Source organism: Oryzias latipes, chromosome 2 (assembly GCF_002234675.1).
Source record: "Oryzias latipes chromosome 2, ASM223467v1".
Lineage (NCBI taxonomy): Eukaryota > Metazoa > Chordata > Actinopteri > Beloniformes > Adrianichthyidae > Oryzias > Oryzias latipes.
The window spans coordinates 14,378,992-14,404,330 of record NC_019860.2 but is presented as its reverse complement, the minus strand read 5'-3'; the positions used below and the strand labels follow the sequence as shown (position 1 = coordinate 14,404,330).

The 25,339-nt window shown below is 41.6% G+C and overlaps 1 protein-coding gene across 1 annotated transcript in view; it reads right to left on the bottom strand.

The window, feature by feature from the left end:
- LOC101158924 (Krueppel-like factor 7) overlaps positions 1-25,339 on the bottom strand; it is a 57,356-nt gene that overhangs the window by 7,209 nt on the left and 24,808 nt on the right. Inside the window, exons 2-3 of the mRNA XM_004066536.4 lie at positions 16,735-17,356; positions 6,703-6,826 (exon numbers count right to left, since the gene is read on the bottom strand). Coding sequence (XP_004066584.1) covers positions 6,703-6,826; positions 16,735-17,356 — 746 coding nt within the window. The remainder of the gene's footprint in view (positions 1-6,702; positions 6,827-16,734; positions 17,357-25,339) is intronic.

Genomic DNA, 25,339 nt, shown 5'->3' with positions numbered 1-25,339 from the left:
GTAAAGTGTTCAAAAAGTTCGCAAACTTACAAACACTTTACGTTTGTATAGTGCTCAAAGATTTTATGTTCGTAAAGTGTTCATACAGTTCGCAAAGTACGAACACTTAACGTTTGTAAGAGTTACAAACCGGTGCAAAGCCAATATAAAAAGCTGAATATCTCTGTGTCACAATCAGCTGATTCATGTGTGTCGCATAAACGGTTAAAAGAGTGCGAGTTATTTAAATGTCGTAGATGACTTTCCATTATAGGGAATATAACACAGATATATAACACAGATATAGATCTGATCTTTGGTGTCGAAATTGCACCAACCAATCAGACACCTAGCTTTGTCACCATTCCATCTTTTTAATCAAACATAAAGGGGTTCTGGTTACGTCTTTTTAGGAACTAATCAGGATTGGCTAAAGACACTAAATTCTAAATGCAGTTCCCCTACAACATCTGTTGGCCGATTGAGATAAAAGCTTATTTTGGGCTATTAACGTAAGACATGTTTCATGTCCCTTTCCTGAAGACATTTCAAAGTAGAAATTTAACTCTATATTTCAAATTGTGACCTTCAGTCAAAAAGTTGTTTTCATCATCTCCTTTAAAGATTTTTTCAGAAATCTTGAAGTACAGGCCACTTTCAACAATAGATTTTAAGCAACCTTTCCTCTATGTGCAGTTGTTTTGTATCTCCTGGATTAGTGGACTCCTGAAAGACTGAAAGTTTAACAAGAACTCAATTAAAAAGAACACATTTGGACAACTTGATGGTTTGACATTTTTACAGTTTGAACAGCACTAATCTAGACCGCCCCAATGGTCTAAAGCCTTAAAACCATCAAAAAGCTCATACAAGTTGATTGACTAAAGCCACCGTTGCCGCAAGAACCATTTTGCAAACACCAAATGCAGGCCAGTGTTTACCCAGTTCTTAATGAGGAAATTGATTGGAGTCTTTTCTAGTCTGGGCTGCAGGGTTGTGATGTATGTGCTGTCGCGCTGGTGTCGTCTATGGCGATCCATAGCTCTTTATTTCTTTGTTACTTTCTGGTTACATTCTACAGCTGTCACCAGTAAGCCCGTCAGGTTCAGTTAAGACTTTAAAATTAGCAGTCGGGTCCCTGTTGTACTTCAGGTGTTTTACGGATGTTTGTGGACTATTATATTTGAATAGTCTGGGATGTTTTGATGTCAAAATCAGTATTTCAGCATGTTTGATGAATAAAAGAATAGGTTTGAGTTATCCTCAATCAAATTATTTCATTGCCCCAAAAATGAGATATGTACAAATACAAGCTGTCACTTTCTGTTTTCAAGGTCAGCGCAACAGTACCAAATATTGCAGCTCCGTAAATGACCACAAGATTATGGTTTCAGAGGGGACAAATTAGCTATTTACTCCCGTAACGGATCTGTATTAAATAGTGCAGTTCCTCAAATGACCACTAGGACCTGATTTTGGAAGAAAAGCAGTTTGCTAATCAGTTTTGCAACACAACATCAAGAAATATTTAAGTAATTTGAAAAGCCACTGGGCGTACTGTTTTCGAAAGGAAGCAACTTGGTATTCACTCTTGTATTGCAACAGTACCAAATATTGCAGTTCCACTAATGACCACTAATATCTGGTTTATGAGGGGAACCACTTGCTATTCAGTGTCTTAGGGCAACAAAGATTGCAGTTCCTCAAATGACCACTGAGGTCTGGTTTCAGAAAGGAGCAACTTCCTTTTTACTCTTGTATTGCAACAGTAATAAATATCGCAGTTTTTCAAATGACCACTAGGGTATGGTTTCAGAAGGGAACAATTTTCTATTTTCGCATGTGCAAAAAAGTGATACTTAACACCAAAATGTTACTTCAAAAAAAAAAGTTAAAGTAGTTTTTTGTTTTTATTATTAAAATTTGCTGGTCTCTTGTTTTTACTACAGGAGTTGCGTTTTGAGGCTTTAAACTCCTCACTACACACTTTATTCTCTTTTCTGAGACAAATGCGAACATTTTCACTCATTTGTCTCTTGTTTAAACTCTCAGAGTTCAAACCTTCGTAGAAAATGGAGTCCAGTTTTATGGAATGAAAAGAAAGACCTGTTCGCTTTCAAACATTTGTGAAACTTTGGCAAGCTGATCGCATTCTGAATTGGAGACACAGACTGACAAGGTCTACAGCCAACCACAATGAGCCGTAAAAAAAATGTAAATGACATTTAAAAAAAAAAGCTAAATCGTGTATAAAACAGTCGCAAAACAGGGAAATCGCAAAAGGTCGAGCCACGATATAGCGAGGGATCACTGTATTTTGTTACTAAAACAACTCCATGTCTTAATGTTTTAATTTTGGGTTTGCTAAAAATGTTCTGGTTGCTGTAAGAAAAAATATAGTATTTATTTATTTATTTATTTGGCATTTTCTTTAGTCAACTTAGAGCAGTTCAAGTTGGAAAGTTTTCCCTCTCCAACTGTTGATTCTTGGTTCCGCTGAGATACATAGTGTCTGATCGGGCCAGATGAGTAAGAGTTTGGCCATTAAGCGGGGGGGAGGGGTTAACAAATGCAAGACCCCCAGCCATCTCTCTTACTGTCACACCTGCATGTGGGACCAACCAAAACCTCCGGGGACGTTCGGGTGTTTGGGTGCACGCCACTGGAACTTTCTGCATGTGCTCGGTGAGACAGATGGCAAAGTATGAGTCACAACCCGGGGGCCACGGCACCAGCTGGCATACCGTAGATCTGTCTCTCCGTGCCCCCCCCCCCCCCCCCCCCCCCCCCCTCAAATCCTCAATCTTCCGCCCCGACTCTCCTGCCTCCCTTGTTTCACCCCCTCTTCCTTCATCTCAGCGGGACGTCTTTCATGTCGGGGCCAGAGCGCCATGCGACACATGACAGAGGTGGGCCTAAATTAGCGATGTTTCCGCAGGGGGGCTTTTGGCAATGGAGAGTTGAGGGATACTGTATTTACAGTCTGCCCAGATGAGTCTTGATGAAGACGCTGCTGATCCATCACACATTGTAAGACCCCCCCCTCATTCTTTTTCACATTAGGCCAAAGTACCCTAAGTCCAGAGGGACTTCTTTTTGTCCTTCCATAATGAAGCAATGCATGATTCAAGAGGTCACATATTCAATATCTCGCCGCTTTGTGACTGATTTTCACGCCGCCATTGTTCTTTAAAAAGGCACACATACAGTGCTTTGTTTGGCAATGGATGACATCTTTGTCAATTCCCAGCTTCATGAATTAATAAACTGTAACATGTGAAAAGAGACAGTGTAATCAAATCCATTGAAAACTTCAAAGCACACTTCTAAGGTGAAATTTAAACCAAATTCATGAAAGAAAACAAACTGTATAACAAATAAAATGTAATGCGGAACTATAAATGACCCAAATTGGCAAAACTGTTTGTCTAAAGCAATCAAAAAATAACATTTAGGACAATTTTGAGAGGTTTATTTTAGCTAAGGGGAAAAATATCATTGTACACATTTTTTAGATATTTTTTTATTAAGTTAAGCAACATATGTGGCACAAAAAGCAATTTGATTTGCATAAAAAGTGTATTCTATGCAACCTTTAATAGTTGCATAGAATAAAAAGCTTTTATTTTCTAAAAGTGTGAATTAAACAATTTATATTTACATTTAAATAATTAATGTAAGGGTTTATACCAATACTTGCATGTTTTGGCATTGGCACAAATCTATTTAAATAGAAACAGGATATGTTTATATAAAATAAAAAGTACTGTCTTTTTCCTTTTTAATGATCAGTTTCTCTCTTAATTTGAAGATTACAAACAAGACAGAGTGACTCAAAGCGTTTTTTATTTTCTCAAACAGAATCCTTCCATCAATTGTTTGATGTTTTCGGGCTCTGATATCTGACCTTTAAGAATGTTCCATCTTCAAACAGAAACACGATCGACTCATTAAGAAGCTCCAAAGCAGATCGGATCCTATCTGCTCTTTAAAAGCACGCTCCTCACTGCGGTCGACTCGGATCTTGTCTGTTTTGGAAACAGAAGTTGACTTTTGACCCGAGCCAATTATCACCTTTTAAAGTGTTTCAAAAGTGTTCATTAACTCTTAACCTTTTATGTAAGGAAACCTGTTTCTGGGGCGATCACCTCAATATACTTGACCAACTCCTCAGTCTAGTTAAAGAAATTGTATGAATTCATGCAGAATTCTAGTTACAAAGTAGCAAAAGTCAAAATATCTTCACGCAGTTTGAGAAAAGACAAGCAGCAGCAATTTTAGCCTTATGCCAAGTGCTGTAACGTGCGTTCGAGCGTCAACCTCCAATGAAGGTCTGCATTCAAAACCCTCATGTTCACACGAAGCTACGCAAAGTTTTACATCCGTTTTCGGGCTCTACGTACAAAACTGGCGTTCATCAAATGCGCTATGCTAGTTAAACCAGGTCAAACTTTGACCAATCAGGGACTCAGAGTTGTTTGTGACGTATGGCTGGCGTCCCTTTTTAATTCACGAAAGTGCCAACTGTTTGAGAATTGATCATGAAGGAGAAATTAATGATTGCGGTTTGTGTCCGGGTTGTAAACTCTGAGGCTTCAACCCCTTCACCACAGGAGATGTTGCCGGCGACTTCTAAATAACACACGTCTTTTGATACATCGTATTGTAAATATTGTAAATATTGTAATTGTAAATATTCAACAATGAAATAAGCTGATTCGGATGTGGAAAAAAGTGACTTTTCATACTGCAACACACCTCTACGAAAAGTCTTGCTTAACAGCACAAAGCTGCTTTTCTCCGCTTCAGAATCCGCTGGAATTACGTCAATTTTGTAAAAACAGTTGAAGAGTTACGCTAGTCAAAAGAAAGTCAACACTGGAGCCAAAGCTCTGGTGTTAAAGGGTTAAAGCTAACCTTATAGTATTTCAATAAATCTGACCACAACATAAAGCCAAATTACCAAGGTGAACTACTTTCTGTCGCAAAACTATATATAAAAAAAAAAACACAAATAACTGCGACTACACACAGAAGCACAAATAGTACAGAAGAACGCAAAACCCTAAACCCTGAAAGAAACCGACAGTCTGCAATGAACAAAATGCAAACATTTTACAAAGCAAGTGGAGTACGATTTATGATGGAAAACCACAAAAAAAAAAGTGGACGGATATTTATTTATTTATTTATTTTGGATCTTGATGCCATAGGATTCTGTGGAATCCCATTTTTCATTTAGCATCAGGCTTTTATTTGGGGGCATGAAACAGCTGCTCACCAGACAGTTTTCTAGGGCATGTTGCCTTTCTCTCTTTTTCTTGTGGCCTTTAGAAAAAAAAGACAGAAAAAAAAAATGCTCGAGTTGTCTGTTGTTTTTTAGGCTCCTTCCATCATTGATGATTCACATTGATTAAAAGCATATTTGGGTAGATTTCAGTTGTGTTTTATTTTATTTTAAGCCATTAAAAGCTATTCTTATGGTGTTTCATTGTGTTGTAGTGTCAAGAGTATTAAAGAAAAATGCTGAGCGTGCAACAATAAATGTCAAATTCAAAATTAGCAACATTTTGAGGATTGTACTCTTTAGTTTGGTTTGTTTGATATTAGTCTGTGTTTTTGGTTGATCTTAGGTCTTTTAAGGTATTCTTTTTTCCGTCACAGTCTCACGTGGTTTCATTTGATAGTTAAGCCACTAAAAGTAAACCAGAGATGGCTACAAATCCAGGTCTTCAACAATTGAATACAAAGTTAAGGATATCACAAAAGTCAAAACAAAACAAAACAATGTAAGACTTCAAAAAAAAGATACGGTGCCCACCATTGCAGCAAACAAAAGCATCTTTGTAAAAAATAAATAAAAATGTTTTCTTTTTCTGAAGTTTTTCCAACACTTACTTTTGTCTCGCTTAACCCTTGTGCTATCCTAGGCACTTTAACATTGAGAGTTGGGTCATCTAGACCCCACAAGACAATGTGCTAAATCTTTTTTCTTCAATGATTTTTGATCTTCACTGATGTCCATGGATTACATGAAATCCTCTTCACCTTTAGCCACCTTTGTCATGGTAGGGAGAACACGTAATTGTAAGGATCGGGTCATCTGGACCCCATAGGATAGAACAAGGGTTAATGGTGCGCCTTTTATAAAACATAAGTACGAAAATGGGCAAATCATTGACGGTGTGTACAAAATACAGCCTTCTTACTTATGCATAAACTTGTACTTCCAAAAGAACTTGTTCATAATACATTTTTTTGCAATGTGAAAACGCACCTCCGGTTGAATGCTAATTGTATTTCGTCCCTTTGGACCCACATGTGCAGTGATAATAAAGTAGAATCGAATCAAATCCAATACTTGACGGATTTCATAGACTGCATTTATTACATTCATACATTTAATTTCAAACTCATTTTATGCAGGGTAATAAGAGACGGTGCCAACTGGTTCTTCTCTGCACTTCTTCTTTTTCATTGGGGGCCATGTACCCATGTGAGCAGATCAGCTATAAATATGCAGGAGCAGGGCTAATGTGAGTGGAGCCAGCCCTCTTTGGATGAGTAAAAGACTGCAACTTAAGCATTTAGCAATCCTGCCTACACACTTTCAAACTGGGTCAGGTTCCAAACCAGTTTGGGCGCGTCACCGGTGTCTTGAGGAACTTCTGCGCATCAATAGTAAAAAGTTGGGGGCGGAAAAAAGAAGTTGTTTCTACAAACCTGTCGCAGTGGTTGCACTTGAAAGGCTTGGCGCCTGTGTGTTTGCGGTAGTGCCTCGTCAGCTCGTCGCTCCTTGCGAATCGCCACTCGCAGCCCTCCCATGAGCACTTGTATGGCTTCTCACCTAGGATGGAGACATTAAAAGAAAAAAAAAACGTCCAATCACTGGGATGCCCATGACCCTAGGAATCAGGTGAGTTCATACGCAATATACAACTCTGCCTTTCGTGTCCCTATTTCTTTGTCCATTTTTAGGGACTAAAAACGAGAGTGGTGCAATGTTTGACTGGGATGGAGGGGCTCCCACTGGTCTACGATCTTGCTGAATGTGCAGAAGATGAGTGAGAGAAGTGGAGCGAAAGAAAAAGTGGGGAGGAGGACGGGGAGGAAGAGGAGGGAGGGATGGATTAAAGGCAAGGTGGATGAGACTGAGAAGAGGAGGTGAGACGAGTCTAGGAGCGAGGAAAAGTAAAGTGCAAGAGAAGTGGATTAAAGGCAGAAGAGACTGCAGATATGCTAAGGGGTGATAATTAGGCTAGTCACAGAACGGACGATGTGTCCACCGCAGGAGACGTCCGACACCTGAGTCCCATCCCAGATGGACTGGCCCTAAAAAGTCATGACTTTACGCATTAAATAAGGCCTGGTCAATAAACTGCAAAAGTACAGTCACTGCGATATTGGCATGTGCTATACGCATATCGCGTAAATTGCGATAATTGGTCATTGTGCTAAAACATGGCAGCTTGAAGTATTTAACAAATCAAATACAGCCCCATACACATTTGACCAATCGGATGGCCCCCTTTATTTTGTTAACCAATGGAATAGAGAACTTTGATGTTAGGTTGAAAGTGTTTTCTTTTAAAAAGCAGCTAAAAAACCTATCTTTTTATAATAGCTTTTTTTATATTCTGTGTTTTACCATACTGTGAAGCACTTTGTGATTTTTATCTTGAAAGGTGCTATCCAAATAAATTTTATTATTATTATTATTAGACGTTGGTCATTTGGAGTGCAACTGCGGCGTGCACCAGGTGAATGATTTTTTGATTTTTTTGATAGTGGACGACATCACTTTCAAAAGAAATGAAGGCATCACAGTGGGAGCAACCATCAAAAGATGAATGGGGACAGAATCTCTTATCGGGCTAAAAATAGTTTTCACAATCATGTAACGAAACCAAAACCCACATGTCGGGGATACCCAAAGGAAGTTTTGAAAATTATTATCCAATGGCCGCTGGACCTACGGCTTGGAAGTCATGTTGCGGCAAATGAAGAAATTTAGCAGAATCACACAATTTGGGAACCATCATAACCTTTAACACACTCCACCAGGTTAAGTCTACAACTACACTTGAAGTTTTGTTGACTTTTGACCTCGGGGAGAGGACAGCATCTTAAATTTTCCAAAAGATTCATCCTTAGCATTTTCTACAAATGTAAACTCCGAGTGATATCGATCTATGCTCTCATAACTCCACGAGCATCATTAGGTAGCTATGTGGGAAAAAAATTATGGAGGCAATTTTCTTTTTTTTATGGCATTAGCACGGCGAGCTAGCAAAAGTCGGTTTTCCTCTGTTGCACGCACATTTTTTTACATCAATATTCTAAACATTTAGTGCACAAATCCCTGGTTCATGATGAACAAAAAGATTTGACATACAATTTTTTTTAATAAGACTGATGCTGGAAATTATTTATTATTTGTTTTATTGTTTAGCTGTTTGTTTGTGTATATTGTATATTGTTAGGCACATTTTTGATTACTAGTACTACAGGTTTTTCTTATATTATGCAGCCCTAATTTAAATTCCAACTTTGAACATCACCTTTTTCTATCCCAAACATGCACATAACTAAATTGGGAGATGATGCAAATCTTTCAACCAGGATATCTGTCGGAGGACGTACTAGAGCACTTCATTAGCACAAGACAAACATGTTAAGAAGGTGAGAAAACAGAGTTGTAGGTTCTAGCTTTGATGAGGTGTAGAAAAAAAGTGTCAACACTTGGGATGAAAATAGAAAAACACCTGTTATATGAAGGTGCCATTTAAAAGAAAAAATAATTTGTGGATCCCATTGTGGCAGCCCCACTTTCACAAAAACCCGGACCAGCAGGTTTGGGCCATCCGGCTCTGGCCAATCAAATTCCCCGAAGGCACGGATGTCTGTGTTGCCTAGCAATGGCAGCAGGGAGGGGGGAGGGGTCTGCGTGAAAGACGAGGCGGCGGCGGCAGTCAGTGCAGCTGGCTGGATCTGGCAACGGCACGCTGCCATGCCACCGGCCAATTAACGAGCGCGGAGGCAGTTGCCTAGCGACGGGAACCGCTAGAGCTCCACGGGGCGAGGAGGCGGGAGGGTAGGAGTGGGCTGCGGTGCCGACGGTGGTGATGGTGGTGGTGTAGAAAGAGGGGGGGGGTGCAACTAAGAGGCCCGCAGCAGTACATGAGTACTCCGCTACCGACTCCTCCAACGATACCCACATTGCCTAGCAACACCCCCCCCCCCCCACTACCAGCCCTTTTAAGATGCATTCATAAAAACATGCAAGGAGAGCAGGTACATGTTTTGCAACCACACATTAAAACAATGTTTCTCAAAGAGGTTTAAATCTGTAATTTAATCCAGTGGATTAGCCAAATACTGTAATCTGATTACATAGAGTATGAAGTTAAATAGATTGAAAAAATTTGGATTGTGGAGCTTTTGTATATATATATTTTTTGATCACTTATTAAGAGCTATATCTGCTGCTTCGCCGGTGCTTCTTATCCAATCCGCCAAAAAAAAAGACACCCAAAAAAAAACAGGCTTTCCAAAAGACAATTCTCAACCGTAATCTCATAACCGGGTGTTTCCTGAGTCGCTGTAATCCCATTATGTGTAATCTGTTACTTCCGAATGCTCTCACACGCGGACGAGCACGCGCGCACTCTCCAGCCTTTCAGGTGCCAGTGTTGGAAGTTAATTACATTCCCTCCATTAGTCGGAGCCGGAGCCGGGCATCCGGGTCTCTGAGGTCATTACTTTGGCTCTCGGAGAGCTCTCTGAGGCCTGGAGACAAGGGAGAAAGTGTTGGAGGACCGTGATGTAAAACTCTGTGTACTCTTGGTGTCGAAATGTTCTGGACATTAAAATGAAGAGTCAAAACGGGGGGCTGGCATTCCTAAGGGGAAAAGAGGAAACGAAAAGGCGGAATTACCCGACAGTCTTCGTGTTTCACCCTACCCGAAATCTAATTGTACCGTTCCTTATCTTCCATAAGCCTATTCACAAAAAAAGCTCTACGGGGCAGTCATTTCAACTCTAATTCCAGATTAAATCAAAGCCTTTTCTCTGTCTGTAATTTATGGAAATAACAACTAAAAGGAGAAAAAAAAGGATTTTAGTAATGACATCTTTAAACTTGTCAGGATAATGGCTCAGTGAATGAGGGAGCCCGCGGCATCGGCGTCTTTCTCAAGAGGGTCGCCCCACTGTGCCGCCCCTCTTCTCCCTGTCTTTCTCTACCTGTTATTTGTTTGGCTCCACGTCCCTCTTTTTGCTTTTCTTTTGGCGGCTTTTCTGCTGGATGCTGGTTTGGAAAGCGCTTGTGACAGACACAACCTCGTTTGTACGGAGCATATAGGCCGCGTTATTTAAAGACTAAAAATAGTGTTTTTAGCTTATTCTTGTGACATTCTTCTGATAATGGAGGACACATATTAAGAAATTTAGCTTAAAAATCTAGTTCTGGGTATTTCTATGTTCGAATCACTGTGAATCAGGAGCAGATAAAGAAATGGCATCTGAAAAATATCGTACTTGTTACGTAGAAAATACAATGTGCGTCTAGAAGGCTCTATATTGCTTGATGTTTTTATTGTATGGATAATGTTAGCTTGCAGGAAGTGACGTTCTGAGAGCTCCCAGTTATGAGTAATGGGAAAAGGGGCGGAGTCGCTCCACTCTACTAGAGAATTTGTAAAAGTGTTACAAGTGGTCCTTTAATTTTTAGGCAAAATCAAAAAACCCGTCATTTTCTAGGACAAAGTAAAACACACATTAATACGATAATACGTCAGATACATTTTCAAGAATATATCTTAAAATTGGAATTCTAGCACAATTTTAAACTTGGAGGGACTTTGAAAACAAGGATGAGAAAATGTAAAGCTCAACTTATCAATATAAGTGTCTCAAATGTGTTTCAAAACAATCTCAATGTTGTCTCAATGCCAGATTAAGCAAAACGTTTAACGACTTTTCAGAGGAACTAAATAGCAAGGGGTTAAAAACAAAAGCAAGAATCTGGCACTTCCAGGTGGACAGATGCACTACAAGGTTTTGTTTTGAATTTTTCACATATTTAACACATGAAATTTCAGTCTTTAGTGATAGATGTGAGATATAATTGATTTCTTACGTTCGTTATTTATCAATGTCCGCAGATGTTCATCGTCGGTGTCAGCGAATATGCAGGTTATGCATATTTGATACGCAATTACTACGTGAATCTTAGGTGCGTGATTTATGCTTTTTTGGCTTTCAACGACCATTCCATGTACACCAAAAGTATTCATTTACCCATCTAAATGATCAAAATCAGTTCTCTTAATCAAACAGTTTATTGCTACAGAACTCCAAACATTATGTGACCTTCAGATATGCCCAAGCACAGCACGCAGAGAGCTTCATGGAATGGGTTTCATGGCCGAGCAGCTGCATCCAAAGCACACATCACCAAGTCCAATGCAAAGCATTGGAGAGAGAGGTGTAAAGCCACCAGCCACTTGACTCTAGAGCGGGGAGACAACTTCTCTGGATTGATGAATCAGGCTTTTTTCTTCTGGCAATCTGATGGACGAGTCTGGGTTCAGAGGTTGCCAGGACAACGCTACGTTTCAGACTGCATTGTGCCGAGTGTGAAATTTGGTGGAAGAGATATTATGGTGTGGTGCTGTTTTTCAGGACTTGAGGTTGGCCCTTAGTTCCGGTGAAAGGAACTGTGAATGCTTTTGAATGGGAGGTAAAAAGCCAGGTCCATAAAGAAATGGATGACATTCTAGTGTGGATGAACTTGACTGATCTGCACAGAGTCCTGACCTGAAACCGATAGAACACCTTTGGGATGATTGTGTGACGTCACCAGTGGTCAATATGGTCAAAAAGTCCTAGAAACACACTCCTCAACCTTGTGGACAGCCTTCCCAGAAGAGTTGAAGCTGTAATCACTGCAAACGGTGGACCAACAATATTTTGAACTCTATGGGTTAGGAATGGGATGGCACTTCAGTTTATATGTGAGTCAAGGCGAGTACTTTTGGTAATACAGTGTATGTCCATGTGTGTCTACATTTTATATTGCATATCCGTCGCACATATCAAGTTAATTTACTAATGAATCCCTAATAAAATGCACATAAACAAGACAATAATCACACACGATTCATGTTCTATGTTGATATACTTGTTCTTTGAATGGTTTTAGTGCTTTTCCCCCAAATACTCATGTATGACCAAAATGTACATAGTGGCTGTGTGACACGGCCTTTATTTACGCCCCACAAGCACATCTACTGAGTTTTCTATAGATCACACTTAAACTACATGAATGTAGAAAGTGATGCTTACAGCTGCAAAAATCAACATTTTTTCCCCCGGAATCTTTTCCGTTCTCCTCACAAGTATATAAATAGGCCATAAAACCATAAACTTCTGTTTGCTTTGAACATTTAAGAATCGCTCCTGATATTTTTAGCTGGCGAGTTGAATGAGTTCAAACTCAAACAAGCGGCTTGTCGTTTCGGATTTGCTTCAACTTCGAAGGTGTGGAACTTGACAGGCCCCAAAATGTCAAGATTGGAGGGGGAGGGGGGGCAAAAATGAGCAGAAGGGAACAGGATGAGGCGGAACGTCCAAAAAATACCAAAGGGAATTTAGACAAAGAAGACAATATAATGGAGAAAGATCCAAAGAAATGGATACAAATGAATATTTGGAACATTTGGGATGAGCTTTCTGAGAGCCTACTGGTAAGGAGACACGCTTTTAAAGTTCTCAAAAGGTTTCACTTCATAACATTATCAATGGATCATTGGAATGACCCATAGGGACTTTTAATACGGGTTATTATGCTCTCCGAAACCATCTCTATCGGTTTAAAGCATACATCAACTTCAATGAGCTCTTAAATGCTGTGTCACACAAAAACTATGTACAATCTGCACAAATTGCACGGATAGAAATTGGTCATACGTGAATATATGTGGTAAAAGTGAGACAAGTTGTGGTCTTTACGTGAAATTTTCAAGTGGTACACTGGTGGTATACGTGTGAAAAGTCCATTAGACATACGTGGAACAGTCGTGGGAAGAAACAAATTTACATATGCATCTTCACGCACAACCGCGTAAGATTTACGTAACAGTTGCGAATAAACTATGTAAGATACACGTAAACTGCATAATTCTTAACAGACCCCAAATTTTGAACAGCCGAAAACCGGATTCAAGTGAAGACCCGTTGACTGAAACCTTCGACGGACAAATGCGGACATCCACAAAAGAAACACTTATGAATTGTGTATATTTCACATGTATCATGAAAGACTGAAATAATATGTGAAAATGTACCAAATGTGTGTACTGGATGTGTGACACGACCTTAAGAAGTTCCTTGGATGAGGATCGAAACTCTACAAGTCCAGCTGACATGACTCTCATACATTCTTAATCATACACCACTACCTGGAGAACTGAGAACCTTTGTCAATATATGTGGAGCACTGAAGTAAGTAAACCCTGCAATAAGCACAATCTGTGACTATCCATAAAAGGCCTTTAATTGTTTTTGTCATTCTGCCTCCCCTTTTTAAGCTTGAACTGTATGGCTCTTACCAACTTCAGTTTAGCCTAAAGAAGTTCTTTGAATGAGAAACACAACATTTCCTCTCAAGAACCTCCCAAGAAGTCCAATTGACAAGACGAAGCTCTGACATAGCTCTACTTGGACAACTTAGAACCTCTGTCAACACATGTGGGTCTCAAATACGTACCAAGATTTACGCAATGCAATATTATTGTAGTGTGGCGCAAATCTGCTTCTCTCTGCAACAGAATCTGCCACAATTCCGTTACTTGCATCAACGGTTGAAGAATTACGCAAGTCAAAACAACGTGAAGCCTGGCGCTAAAGCTCTGGTGTTAAAAGGTGTTAAAACTGACGATGTTTGTTGACTGAGGATAAAAAAAAAAAACTCCAGAAGTCCAGGTGACATGACTAAGGGTTCTCAAGTAACCAAACCAGGATTAAGACACAAATCTCAAGAAGTAAAGGAAACAACAACCCCTTAAAGGTTTTATTACTTCATGTCATCTTCTGGTCATTTCCCATACAAGGCTTGGCTTCAACAATTCTTACCAACTTTAATGCCAACTGAAGAAGTTTCTTGGCTGTGGAACAATACAGTTCAACTCCACAAAGTCCAGTTGACTAGATTAAGCTCTTAGAAAACTGTACCAGGACAACTGAAGGAAAACCTTTGACACATTTTGGGTACTCAAGGGAACCCAGGCGTTAAATAGAATCAAACAACCCCCTAAAGGATTCCAATTCTTCTTCTCATCCTCTGGTACTTTTCCCTTATACAAGCCTTGGCTTGTATGGATTTGAGACCGGGCAGCACCAGTGGCCTCCAAGAGCTGGCCCAGTTGGCATGGAGTTTAATTACAGCAGCTGTCGACATGCCGCACTGAGGGGAGGTGGGGGGAGAATCACCGATGGCACGTCTGCACCCTTCCCTGCAGTCAGGCTGATGCCTGTGCACCGCGAAGGGCGCGATCACACATCTAGCATCTTTCAATTATCCTCAACATACAGAAGTTGACAACATGTATTATTGTGTGTGTCTGTGTGTGTCCATATTCACACCCATCAAAAAGCAAGTGCACACATGTAAGGCCTTTAGCGACGACTTTAGGGTGGGGAGAAAAGACTTTAGGGTGGGGAGAAAAGAAATCTCAATGGAGCTGCTGTAACTTAATTTAGCATGATGGACGCTCTTTGCTGACCCCCCCCCCATCGGGTTTAAAGAAACAACAATGTGTATCATGTGTCAATAATTATCTCATTTTACCCCTGAATGGTTTCCTTAAAGAGGGGTAAGAGACCAGAACCCCCAACGATTAAAAGGAAACATTGGCCCCACCCCCAATACTAAAATCTATTTGGCACTGGGTCGGCCAATGAACACTCAGCTAATTGTCAACGCTTCTAGGAAAAATGGCTTTATTACCACTCCGGCAAAGTCAGTCAACGTCAACTCGAGCAAAAAAACCCCCCAAAAAAACGGACTTCTAGGGGACGGACCTGGAATAACGCAGGGAAATGGTGGCCTATCCAGGTCAATCCATCCATCACGGTGCAGTTACTCAGACAGAGGACAGCTCCCTGACAGAGGTCTGAGTGGTTTGGGATTGAGATAGAGGAGCCAGAGAGTTATAGCTCCTGAACCCCCCCCCCCGCCACACTCCTTCTTTTTCCCCCCTCTTCAAAGGAGCCTTGACTAGGAAAACCTGCCCTGCTTTTGCACTGCGCAAAACAAAAACTGATAAGAAAAATTTATTATTTTTTTTCTCTTGGGTCAATACATTTTGTTTATTTTATAGAAGGATATTTCCATAAGAGCCTGTACTAGGATTTTATTTATTATTATTCTAACCATTTTGGTCCAAGAAGCATTTTTTTTCTTTCCCAGGTGACTCAAAGTCTGCTTATCTTGGCTTTCAGGAATCTAAAAAGATAGGGGAATAACTGGCTAGATCGATTTGTTGTTCACATAAGCCATACAGATAAAAGCTACCACTGAACTTTTGAGTTCCTTCAAGTTTTGTTGAGTTTTGGACACATTTCCAGAAATCAATCTGGCGAAAGGTTGGAGCCCTGGGACAAATAGGTTTACTGCAACACCCCTAAATCTTACCAGACTAAATTCTGTTCACATATCGTTTTAACTTGGTTTTAACCCCAAAAAAAAGTTGGATACTATGAGCTTTCTAATGCCATTGGCGCAATTTACTCTGTAAATTAAAGCTTGATCAAGCAAGTCTTTGGCACAGTGGTAGTGTCTGTTTTGCAATATTGCGATAACGATATAACTTGCAATACATGAACAAATAGCAAAACAACTAAAAACATCATTGCCATTTCACTGCAACAGCTTAATTTTCATAAGAGTCCACTTAACCTAAATTATACTTCAAATGACCCCTGTCTATTTGGGAGGCGAGCACCTAACATAACAGGGCTCCATCTGATAGGTCAAATGGATGAATGGATTAATTTGATTTGTTAAATACTTTGAATACTTTGAATAGATTGCTTTAGCACATTTAACGTAACCATTTATCGCAATTTGTGCCGTCTCATGCAATATGCGTGTTGGACAGCTTGATAACAATGAATTTTTGATTTATTGTGCTGGCCTAGTAAAATGTAATACAAAATCTTGTTAGCACCTGTGTTTACTGTGTTTTTACAATTTTCCAGTGAAAGTTTTCATTTGAAAACTGCATGAATACAAGATATTTGAACAAAATTTGCTAATATTTTTTGTGAAACTGGTTGTTCCCCCACATTTAAAGAGGATACTAGCTAGTTTCATCATAGTACTGTTTTTTTCTTTCTCTAACTGTTCTTTCATAGCACATTCAGTGCCCGTGCGTTTTATATGTAGAGTTCAAAAATGGTCAAGAAACTTGCATTGCGACATGTGAACATTAGTTTTGAACACGGAAGCCCAAAATGTGCATGTTTACATTGACTTTTCATTGGAAGTGGTTGCTTGAACACGTGTTGCTGAAGGCAGTCTGATCGTAGTTTAAATGTAGCTAATGAACCGTAAAAGCGTACATACTAAAGTGGTAACAAAGCTACCTCAGTCTATTCCACTTCTTGGCTTCAAGATTTTAATAGAACTAAAAACTTTGTGAAAAGAATATGTTGAGGAAGCAGGTTAGTGTTTAAATTGACTTGTCTCACCTGTGTGTGTCCTCTGATGGGCCTTTAGGTGGGAGCTTTTGGTGTACACCTTTCTGCAGCCGTTGAACTGGCAGCGGTGGACTCTCTTTTTGTTCTCTGGTAGCTCTCCGACCCCGATTGCGTACGCGGCCCCATCCTCTTCCTCCTTCATCCGGACTGGGAGCGTATGCCCCGCCACCAGCCGGGCGGTGCCGAGCCCCACCTTCCTGGCGACCAGCTTCAAAGTGAGCGTCCCGTCGGCGGAGGCCGTCAGCGTCTGGTTGGGTTTGACGAGGTGCCGGCCTAACTCTGGCGACGACGGCGGAGTTAGGGAGGTGACTGCGCTCAACTGAGCCTGGTGGACGCCCTCCATCCCTTCTACGTTCTCGTGCACCTGTCCTTTGGGTTTAAGTTCCCTGGTCGTGCCAGAGGGAGAGATCTTCCGTTTTGAGAACAGGTGTGCCGGAAGGGGGCTTGGAGGTTCAGCGAGGCCGGGCAGGCTTGGCAGCAGAGAGTCCGCCAATTCTTCATCTCCATCCTCCTTCAGGTAAGCAGGAGTGAGAAGACCGTCCAAGTCTTGATCAAAGAGCTCTGACAGACGCTTGGGCTCCGTCTGCAGGTAGCGTTCCAACTCCAAACAGGTCTGTAACACAAGAAAACCCCAAAACGTTAGTTACAACTAAGCCTGTTTGATAAATCCAACAAGAACATCCTATACCCCTTCAATGTGAGGAGGAAATATGCCTGGCAAGCAACTTGGCAGCTCTGCACAGACAGCCACCAAGACAGCCAGGATAACTTGGCAAAACCACCAGGGATGGGTGATTACAACCCGACTGACTGGAGCCTCCGCAGTGCAGAATGAATGTGAGGCGCGCTAAACTGTACAAAACTCCTATCAAACGGCATTTTTCAGAGCTTGGCAAACCACTTGTGCACCAATATCCGCTGCGCCAAGACAGGAAGATTTATTCAGCTGAGGTATTATGCGCTCCATCCTCATTTCTCCAAACACCTCTCCCCACAGAGGGCAAATAAAAAGCTCGCATCTCCTGTTTGTCTGAACTGGCATCCTGAGAAGTCTATTACTTTACGACAAGCTGGCAAGGTTTTCGAAGAAAGGAGGGGAAGGAGACGTCCGAGGATGAAGCTATTATGTCTGAACGGGCGGGGGCCAGTTTGATCCCAGGCATGGTTGCGTTCCGCGTGTGGCCGCTAAGCTACTTTGACAGCGGAGATAGAGGCGGGCAGCTCCACCGGGTGCGTGCAACTCGCCACTTCATTTGTGTGCAAATAGGCACTGACAGACGGAGCAGCCACTTCCATTACGGGTAAGGGGGATGCACAGACTGAGCACATCAAAGATGTTTACAATCGCCCAACTCCCCCCTCTTTGCCTGTTTACAAGCTCCAAAAAAAACCTGTTGTTGGTGGTGTTTTTGGGGGAGCGATGGGTACGAGAGGGAGTCAGTTTGTCTTAGGGAAAACAGAAGAGGTTTGACAGCTTACATCGATTTGAATTTTCAAAGCTGCTTCAGAGAAGATATAAGATAAATGAATTCAACGCCTTGTGTGTCTTTTTCTGTGACGGGTCTAAAATTAGCAGTTTTCTTGCAGTTTGTTTGAAGTTTTGACCTTAAATTTGATAAATATTTCAGTTTTTTTTTATTTTTTATCTTTGACTTGAAGCCCATTTAGAGAACACACGTCAACCATCTTTCCAGCTGTATTAACCCTTGTGCTATCTTGTGGGGTCAAAATGACCCCACCCTTACATGGACGTGTTCTCCCTACCATGACAAAGGTGGATAAAGGTGAAGAGGATTTCATGTAATCCATGGACACCAGTGAAGATCACAAATCGTTGAAGAAAAAAGGTTCAGCACACTGTCTAGTGGGGGTCTAGATGACCCCACTCTCAACGTTAAAGTGCCTTGGATAGCACAAGGGTTAAGTGTTCTTTAACCCAGTGGTCTTTAACGCTTTAACACCAGAGCTTTAGCTCCAGTGTTGACATTTTTTCAACTAACGTAATCCTTCAACCGTTTACGCAACTATCATAATTCCAGTAAGATTCTTAAGCGGAGAAAAGCAGCCTTTGCGCTGAAATGCAACACTGCATAGTAGTGAAGCGCTTACACAACTAACATAAATCAGCAGATTTTCTTGCGAAGAGAAGTAGCTTTGCGTTGTTATGCAACATTTTATATTAGTAACGTGTTGCACAATGGTGCAAACTCTATCTGAAAATTGGCCTTACCCCACGTGAGAATCAGCTCATTCACGGTGATCGTGGGAACAAAGTTTGTTATTTAGATTTCGCCGGTGACATTTCCAGGGTTATAGGGTTAATTACGATGATGCAGTTTTCAGTCTAAATTACAAAAAAAAAAAAACTAGTAGGACACCATTTCTGCAGAGCGGCAGGAGTTCATTAGAAATTTGCCTTTGAGTTGGGGGCAAAACGGTTTGCATAGATCAACCCTATCCTATCTTTTTAAAAGAAATGCTGTTTAAAAATAGTGTATTTGATAAGTAAAAAATATGACAAATACACAATTTTTCAAACACCTTTCTTTTCCATCTGCGCCTGATTCACAACAATTTGAATAAAGAAATACACTGAAATGCAATTTAAGCTTAGTTTTTCTTTATCTATTTTTCTATAATCAGATGCTAAAAGACATGTTAAAAATTATCGGCATACTCAGTTCTAGTAACCTAACCAGGGTTGGACAGAGTATGCTGTTGAAGTAATGGCCAATGCCAGTTGAGGTGTCCATTATCAGAAATAAATGGACTGCACAGATACCTACAAAAGCATGATCCCGCGCATGATTGAACACTTGTTACATGACTACAATTTCTTTTTGTACAGAAATTATTTATAAACACATATGTCCACTGGGTCAAGCAACAAGGTAACGAAAGACAGAAATATAGGCAACAAACTACTAACAACATTGCCATTGATGGTAAAATGTGTCCATCACAGAACCATTTGAAGGACAGAGGTCTTCTCTACTGTTTTGCTGTTGTGATAAACCATGTAATAACGTATGTCAATCTCTGTTCTGAGTGTAGGCCGCTTTATGTGACCAGAACTTCTTCTATAGGTGTCTATTATCCCTTTTTAATGGCCAGTTGCAAAAAAAATGAGTCAATTTTTTTTTTTACTTTTACTCCTGATCCACTGTAACTATCTTCTGAAAGCCTCCAGTTCGGGGGGGGGGGGGGGGGGGTTACCCAGCAAACCAATCAGTGCAACAGGGGGCTGGAAAGTGAGTGAAAGAGGATTTGAGAAGGAATGATGGGAGGTGAAAGAGGCAGGAGTGCAGAGTGAGAAAGGTGTCGACTTCATTTTCACTGCAGGGGGTGAATCCTTTTTGGAAGTGTGACATTTGCTGTAACAGGATCTGTTCAACCGGCGAGCCACAGGCCACAGGCCACATACACCTGAGTGCACGCATGCGGGAGATGGGTTCAGCCGCGCAAAATGTTAGGTTACGACCTGCGGGGGCGTCACGGCGCGAGGGCTCGGACTCCTGAGCGCGTCCGTGCAGACCGAGGATGAAAGGGTCTCCAGGTGAGGGTGGTGAGACGAGCTTATCACAAGCATCTGCTTTTTTCCACGCCATCGCTTCGTCAACTCCCCTTTTCTCCTTCGTCCTTTTCTTCCTCCCCTTCCCCCAGGAGGTGACATTAACATTGTTGAAGAGAAGGTCATGCAGCTGATCAGCAGATCCTCAGCACACGGCAGGAGCATGTGCGGGAGTGTGTAATTATGCCGCTCTCAAACGGGTGTTTGTGCAGCCCCACACGCATAAACCTATCTTCACGTTGTTAAGGCGGACTCAGTGACACAGGCTTGTGTGTGGGCAAGCCATCAAGAGCCAAAGGCGTCACACGAAAGCCAAAATAAAGGATTGCTGCAGTCCATTTGGACAAACGCCGACCTGGGGAGCCAACTTCAATTTGCTACGCACAAAGCAAGGGTCCATTTCCTGAAGGGGTTTCGGGATGATTCTTTCGTCCCTGCCAAGACAAGCTGAGGCGGTCCAGCAGCTACTCCAACAACCCCACCTCCACCAAAGTCGGGGGGAATCTTATCAGTGGTAGATGGTAGATTCAACTCATCAGTGCTGGTTGAGTCATGAGTTTTTTCCCCCCCTGAAGCAACATTTGCACGGTTCCTATTTCAAGGCCAATTCAATACGTGCATTGTGTTCTAGAAACATAGAAAAGCATGTCTGCCGACAAAAAAACATGACGATCAGCAGCACAAATACAAGCTAAAGCTTAAAAAATACATGTTTGCTTAAAGGTGTAACCAGGTCACGATGGAAAGAAACAATTGTTTTACAGTAGTTTAAAAAAAGCTATCTGGTTAGAAGACAAAATGTCGTTGAAGTGTAAAAAAACGAACCCTTTGACACCAGTGAAGTCAGAAGGTACGCTTAACTTACACACACTCTTTGAACTGGCGTAAATCTTTGACTGTTCAAATTAATCTAAATCCAATAACCAGCTTTGCATCAATATGCAACATTTTTCGTTTCGTTTTTTCGTTTTGTTATGCAACTCTTCAAAGTGTTTCCATGGCCGCTCCTCTTCAATGTTTGTGTCATTCTTGTGGAGGGTCACCGGGCCTGTTCCTCTTCATGCATCTTGTTCTTGTGGAGGGCTACTGAGCCTCCTCCTCTTCATTTTCCCTGTCCCTACCACTCCTGACTCTTATTCCCGTTCCCTGTCTTTGAAGAGGGTCACCAAATGGCTCACCGGCGACTATTCATGACGTCATTGAGGGGTAGTATCAGCCAGATTTGAAGACGCCATTTTTCCCCATCCCCGTTTTCAGTTCTTCAGTGCCAGGTCCTGTGTTGATACCATTTGTATTTCTCCCTGGTTTGATGGCTTTGTCTCGCTAAAACGTATTTAAATAAACTTTTAAGTACCTTCCATCAAGCCTGGTTGGTCTCTTCCTTTTGGGGTTCTACACTAGCAATATCTAACATGTATGATGTATAGGTATGTCATGATCCTCACAGTATGGTCCTTACCTGCTGTGACTTATCTTAAGTGTTTACCGCTGTGTTTTCTTCAACAATTAAATGTATAATAACGGCTCATTTCTTTCCACACGGGCAATTTTATAAACCCTGATAACGGCCAAATGGGCAAAACAGGCAAATAATCCAAATTAAATAGGCCTTTTAATAGCTGATGTTTTGGCTTGTATAGCAGAAAATGGAACCACTGGAGTTATTCATAATTTTAATAACGGCTCTGTACTTTTCAAGTGTGGGAATGCGTTGGGAAACTGCTCTCTGAACCTGAAAGAGCTAAATGGAATTCACTTGTCGTTAATTTTAACGTTTGCGCTTTTGCCCGTCCTTAATGCGGCGTGTCAAAGAGTCAGAGATCCATAAAGAAAGGTGTGTGAGGATAAATCAGGAGAGACTCGATCCACGAAACCCATTTCGACTTGTTTTGTTTTTTTTGACATTTACTTTCACTTTACTGGTTTTGCCAGCTGTACTTTATAGTAATTGGTGCAGCAATGAAAGGTAACAATTGATGTTCAAATGCTGCATGAAACAAAAATCTATACAATGCTACTAGATAGTTCTTCAATCCTTTTTTTTTCATAGTTTAAACCACATGAATTATATGAAAAGAGTGCTGTTTTTGTGAGCATCCTACAGGACACTTTACATACTGCCTGCACAACCAGTGCTTTCGCATTTGCGCACGATCAGTGAGGAGCCAATGCGCACACCTTACGAATGATGAGAGTATTGTGTTAGGGCACTGTCTGACAGCATCACCCGTATGTCACATGCACAAGAATCATATGTCCCATTTTACACACCCTTTTAACCCTTGTGCTATCTTATGGGGTCCAGATGACCCCGCCCTTACATTGACGTTTTATCCCTATCATGACAAAGGTGGATAAAGGCGAAGAGGATTTCATGTAATCCATGGACACCAGTGAAGATCACAAATCATTGAAGAAAAAAGGTTTAGAGCACTGTCTTGTGGAGATGACCCAACTCCCAAAGTTAAAGTGCCTTGGATAGCACAAGACTTAAGAAAAGAACACACTTGTCTGCAACCCTCCATGTGACAGGACATGTCTGAAAACCCATAGCACATGTACAGAGGTGCTTGTGACTGGTGGTACGCACACACCAGGACATTCTTGGATGCGCTTTTAGCTTACGTGTAGTCTGTCGCTACCTGATACTAGCGCATGGACCTAAACTGGGTGTGAAATGTCAAAGCAGTGCCAATATTCACAATCTTGCTCCAGTTTTTTCTTTCACAGCTCTATTTGGATGTATGAAAGTCTAGGTGTAATTCCCACTGGTCACAAACCACAATTACTAATTTCTCCTTCATGATCACTTTTCAAAATCTTTGTTATTCTGCCTTTTGAAAAAGATGCTACCCATACGCCACTACCAAATCCAAGTCTCTGGTCAAAGTTCAACTGTTTTATCTTTCAATTTGAAGTTCAATGGCCATGGTTTGTAATGTGAGCCCAAAAAAACAGACTTAAAACTTGCATTGCCTGATCACAAGAGTTTTCTTTTTTTATTTTTTTTTACTTGTTTTGTCCAACAACTGAGCAAACAGATGAGGGCTGAAGGCCTTTTGTGTTGGACAGGTTTTACTATCACAAAAAGAGGTTGTATATCTTCAGAAAATCAGAGTGTAAATTTGCATAAACCCCTTTTTGTTTTTATGTTTTTCTTATTTATTTGTCACATTTAGTGTATGTGGAGAGGGCAAGGGGAAAAGTGTGTGTGTGTTTGTGGGGGGGGGTTGTAGAAGAGAATAAAAGGGAGAGAGGGGGAGAGAGTGGGGGATACAAGCGCCAATTTGAATAGGTTAGGTTATTATTTTAAGCTGTGTAACAATTATACCAGATCTGCTGAAAAGACAAATATTACATCCAAAGGTGAAATTCTTACACTAAGATGAGCGGAAGACATCTGTCCATCAATACACTTTGGGTTAGGAGGAGAGATAAAGCAGACAGGGAGCAATGTGCCAGTGGGGGTGGAGATACATGCATGCTGCCGAAGTGAACCAGATCCTCCCCAGCCCGTCCTGCCAGACCAGGGGAGGGGGGGAGAGACCCCTAGGCCAGGAGCACCTCCGGCGACGGGACCCACGCAGCCCGGGGGGGCCGCCACCCACCCAGCCAGGCGCAGAGGGGGCCCCCTACAGCCCCCCCGTCACCGGGAGGCATAGGCGAACCCGGCCCCCAGGACAGGCGCGCTCGGCCGTACCAGGTGGCAGCCATTGGGGCCACTGGACACCGAGACGTGGGCCAAGGACAAAGCCAGGGCCCCGAAGACCCATGAGCCACCCAGCCGGAGCCTCATCTCCGCAAGCCAGCCCCAGCACCCGACCCAAGCAGCCAAGAGATCACAGCTACACCCACCACCCCCCACTACTCCACCCTCTACGACTCCCTCACCCACTATGTTCCTCAAAAGAGTTTCCAACATGATAGCTCGAAACCTGCATGTAAATTTCATTAAAAGTGGTTGATTAAACACACAATTTCAAGCCTTTTTTTTAAACATCGCCTAAGGCATTTAGAATGACCTACAAAAGATTTTTTACTGAGCTTCTGCAAAACCCGCATTCTTCAGTTCATACCATCTAGGAAGGTGATGGTATAAAGCAGTGTGAAAAGTATAAAATATAGCAGGTGGGACAAATATTTGCTGACCACGAGACACGCTTCCAGTAAAATGAAGCAGGTTTACAGCTGTGAACCTGATCTGGTTTTTCTCCTCCCGCTTAATCTCCTTGCTTCTCCTCCTCTGTCCCTCCTCCCTTCTTTCAGCGGGCCCTCTCGGCCTGGCAGCTGATCCTCTCTCCCCGATGCCTTTCTTCACATTTGGTCCACGCCAAGCCGCCTGCCATCAGCATCAAAGCGCATGCTGCCTCCCAACTGTTAGCACCCCACTATGCTGCTAATAAAAAGCCCGAGTTATAAATATGAACAGAGGAGCATGCACAACCGCCCTAAAGGAAGGCCCAAAACGCCACTAAACAGATAAATGTAATGAGGAGGATAAGGCTCATTAATTTTAGGATGATCATGTTTAAATTTTACAGATGATGGAGACAGATGCTGTGAATAACAGTCAGCAATGGGTATAAGACGGGACTTTAGGGGTCCCTAAGCTGGAGGGGGTAAGGCAGCACTTTTGTTACATGCACAGTAATTGGAGGGGGGGGCATGACTTGAAAGATGATACATGATGCCCAGCAGCAGCTTCCTTTTGGGGCTGAATAATCTGGATTAAATGGAACCCTTGGAAGCTTTATAGATTTTAAGATGGTGTACAAAAGTGCTGACTAGCTTTGATGCTTGTTTGATTTTTATTTTCTTTATATCAAATTATTTGATTTGAATTATTTGCCAAAATTCTTGAGTTAATGGTCAGAGCTTATGATTCCGACATAAGAATAACTGTGGCTATCTAGCGTAATTCAAACTTTCTCACAACAAACCTGTACCATACAATTACCAGAGCTAGCAAACACCTTATGTTGACTTTATCCATTTAGGTAAAAAAAAAAAAAAAAAGAAAACTGA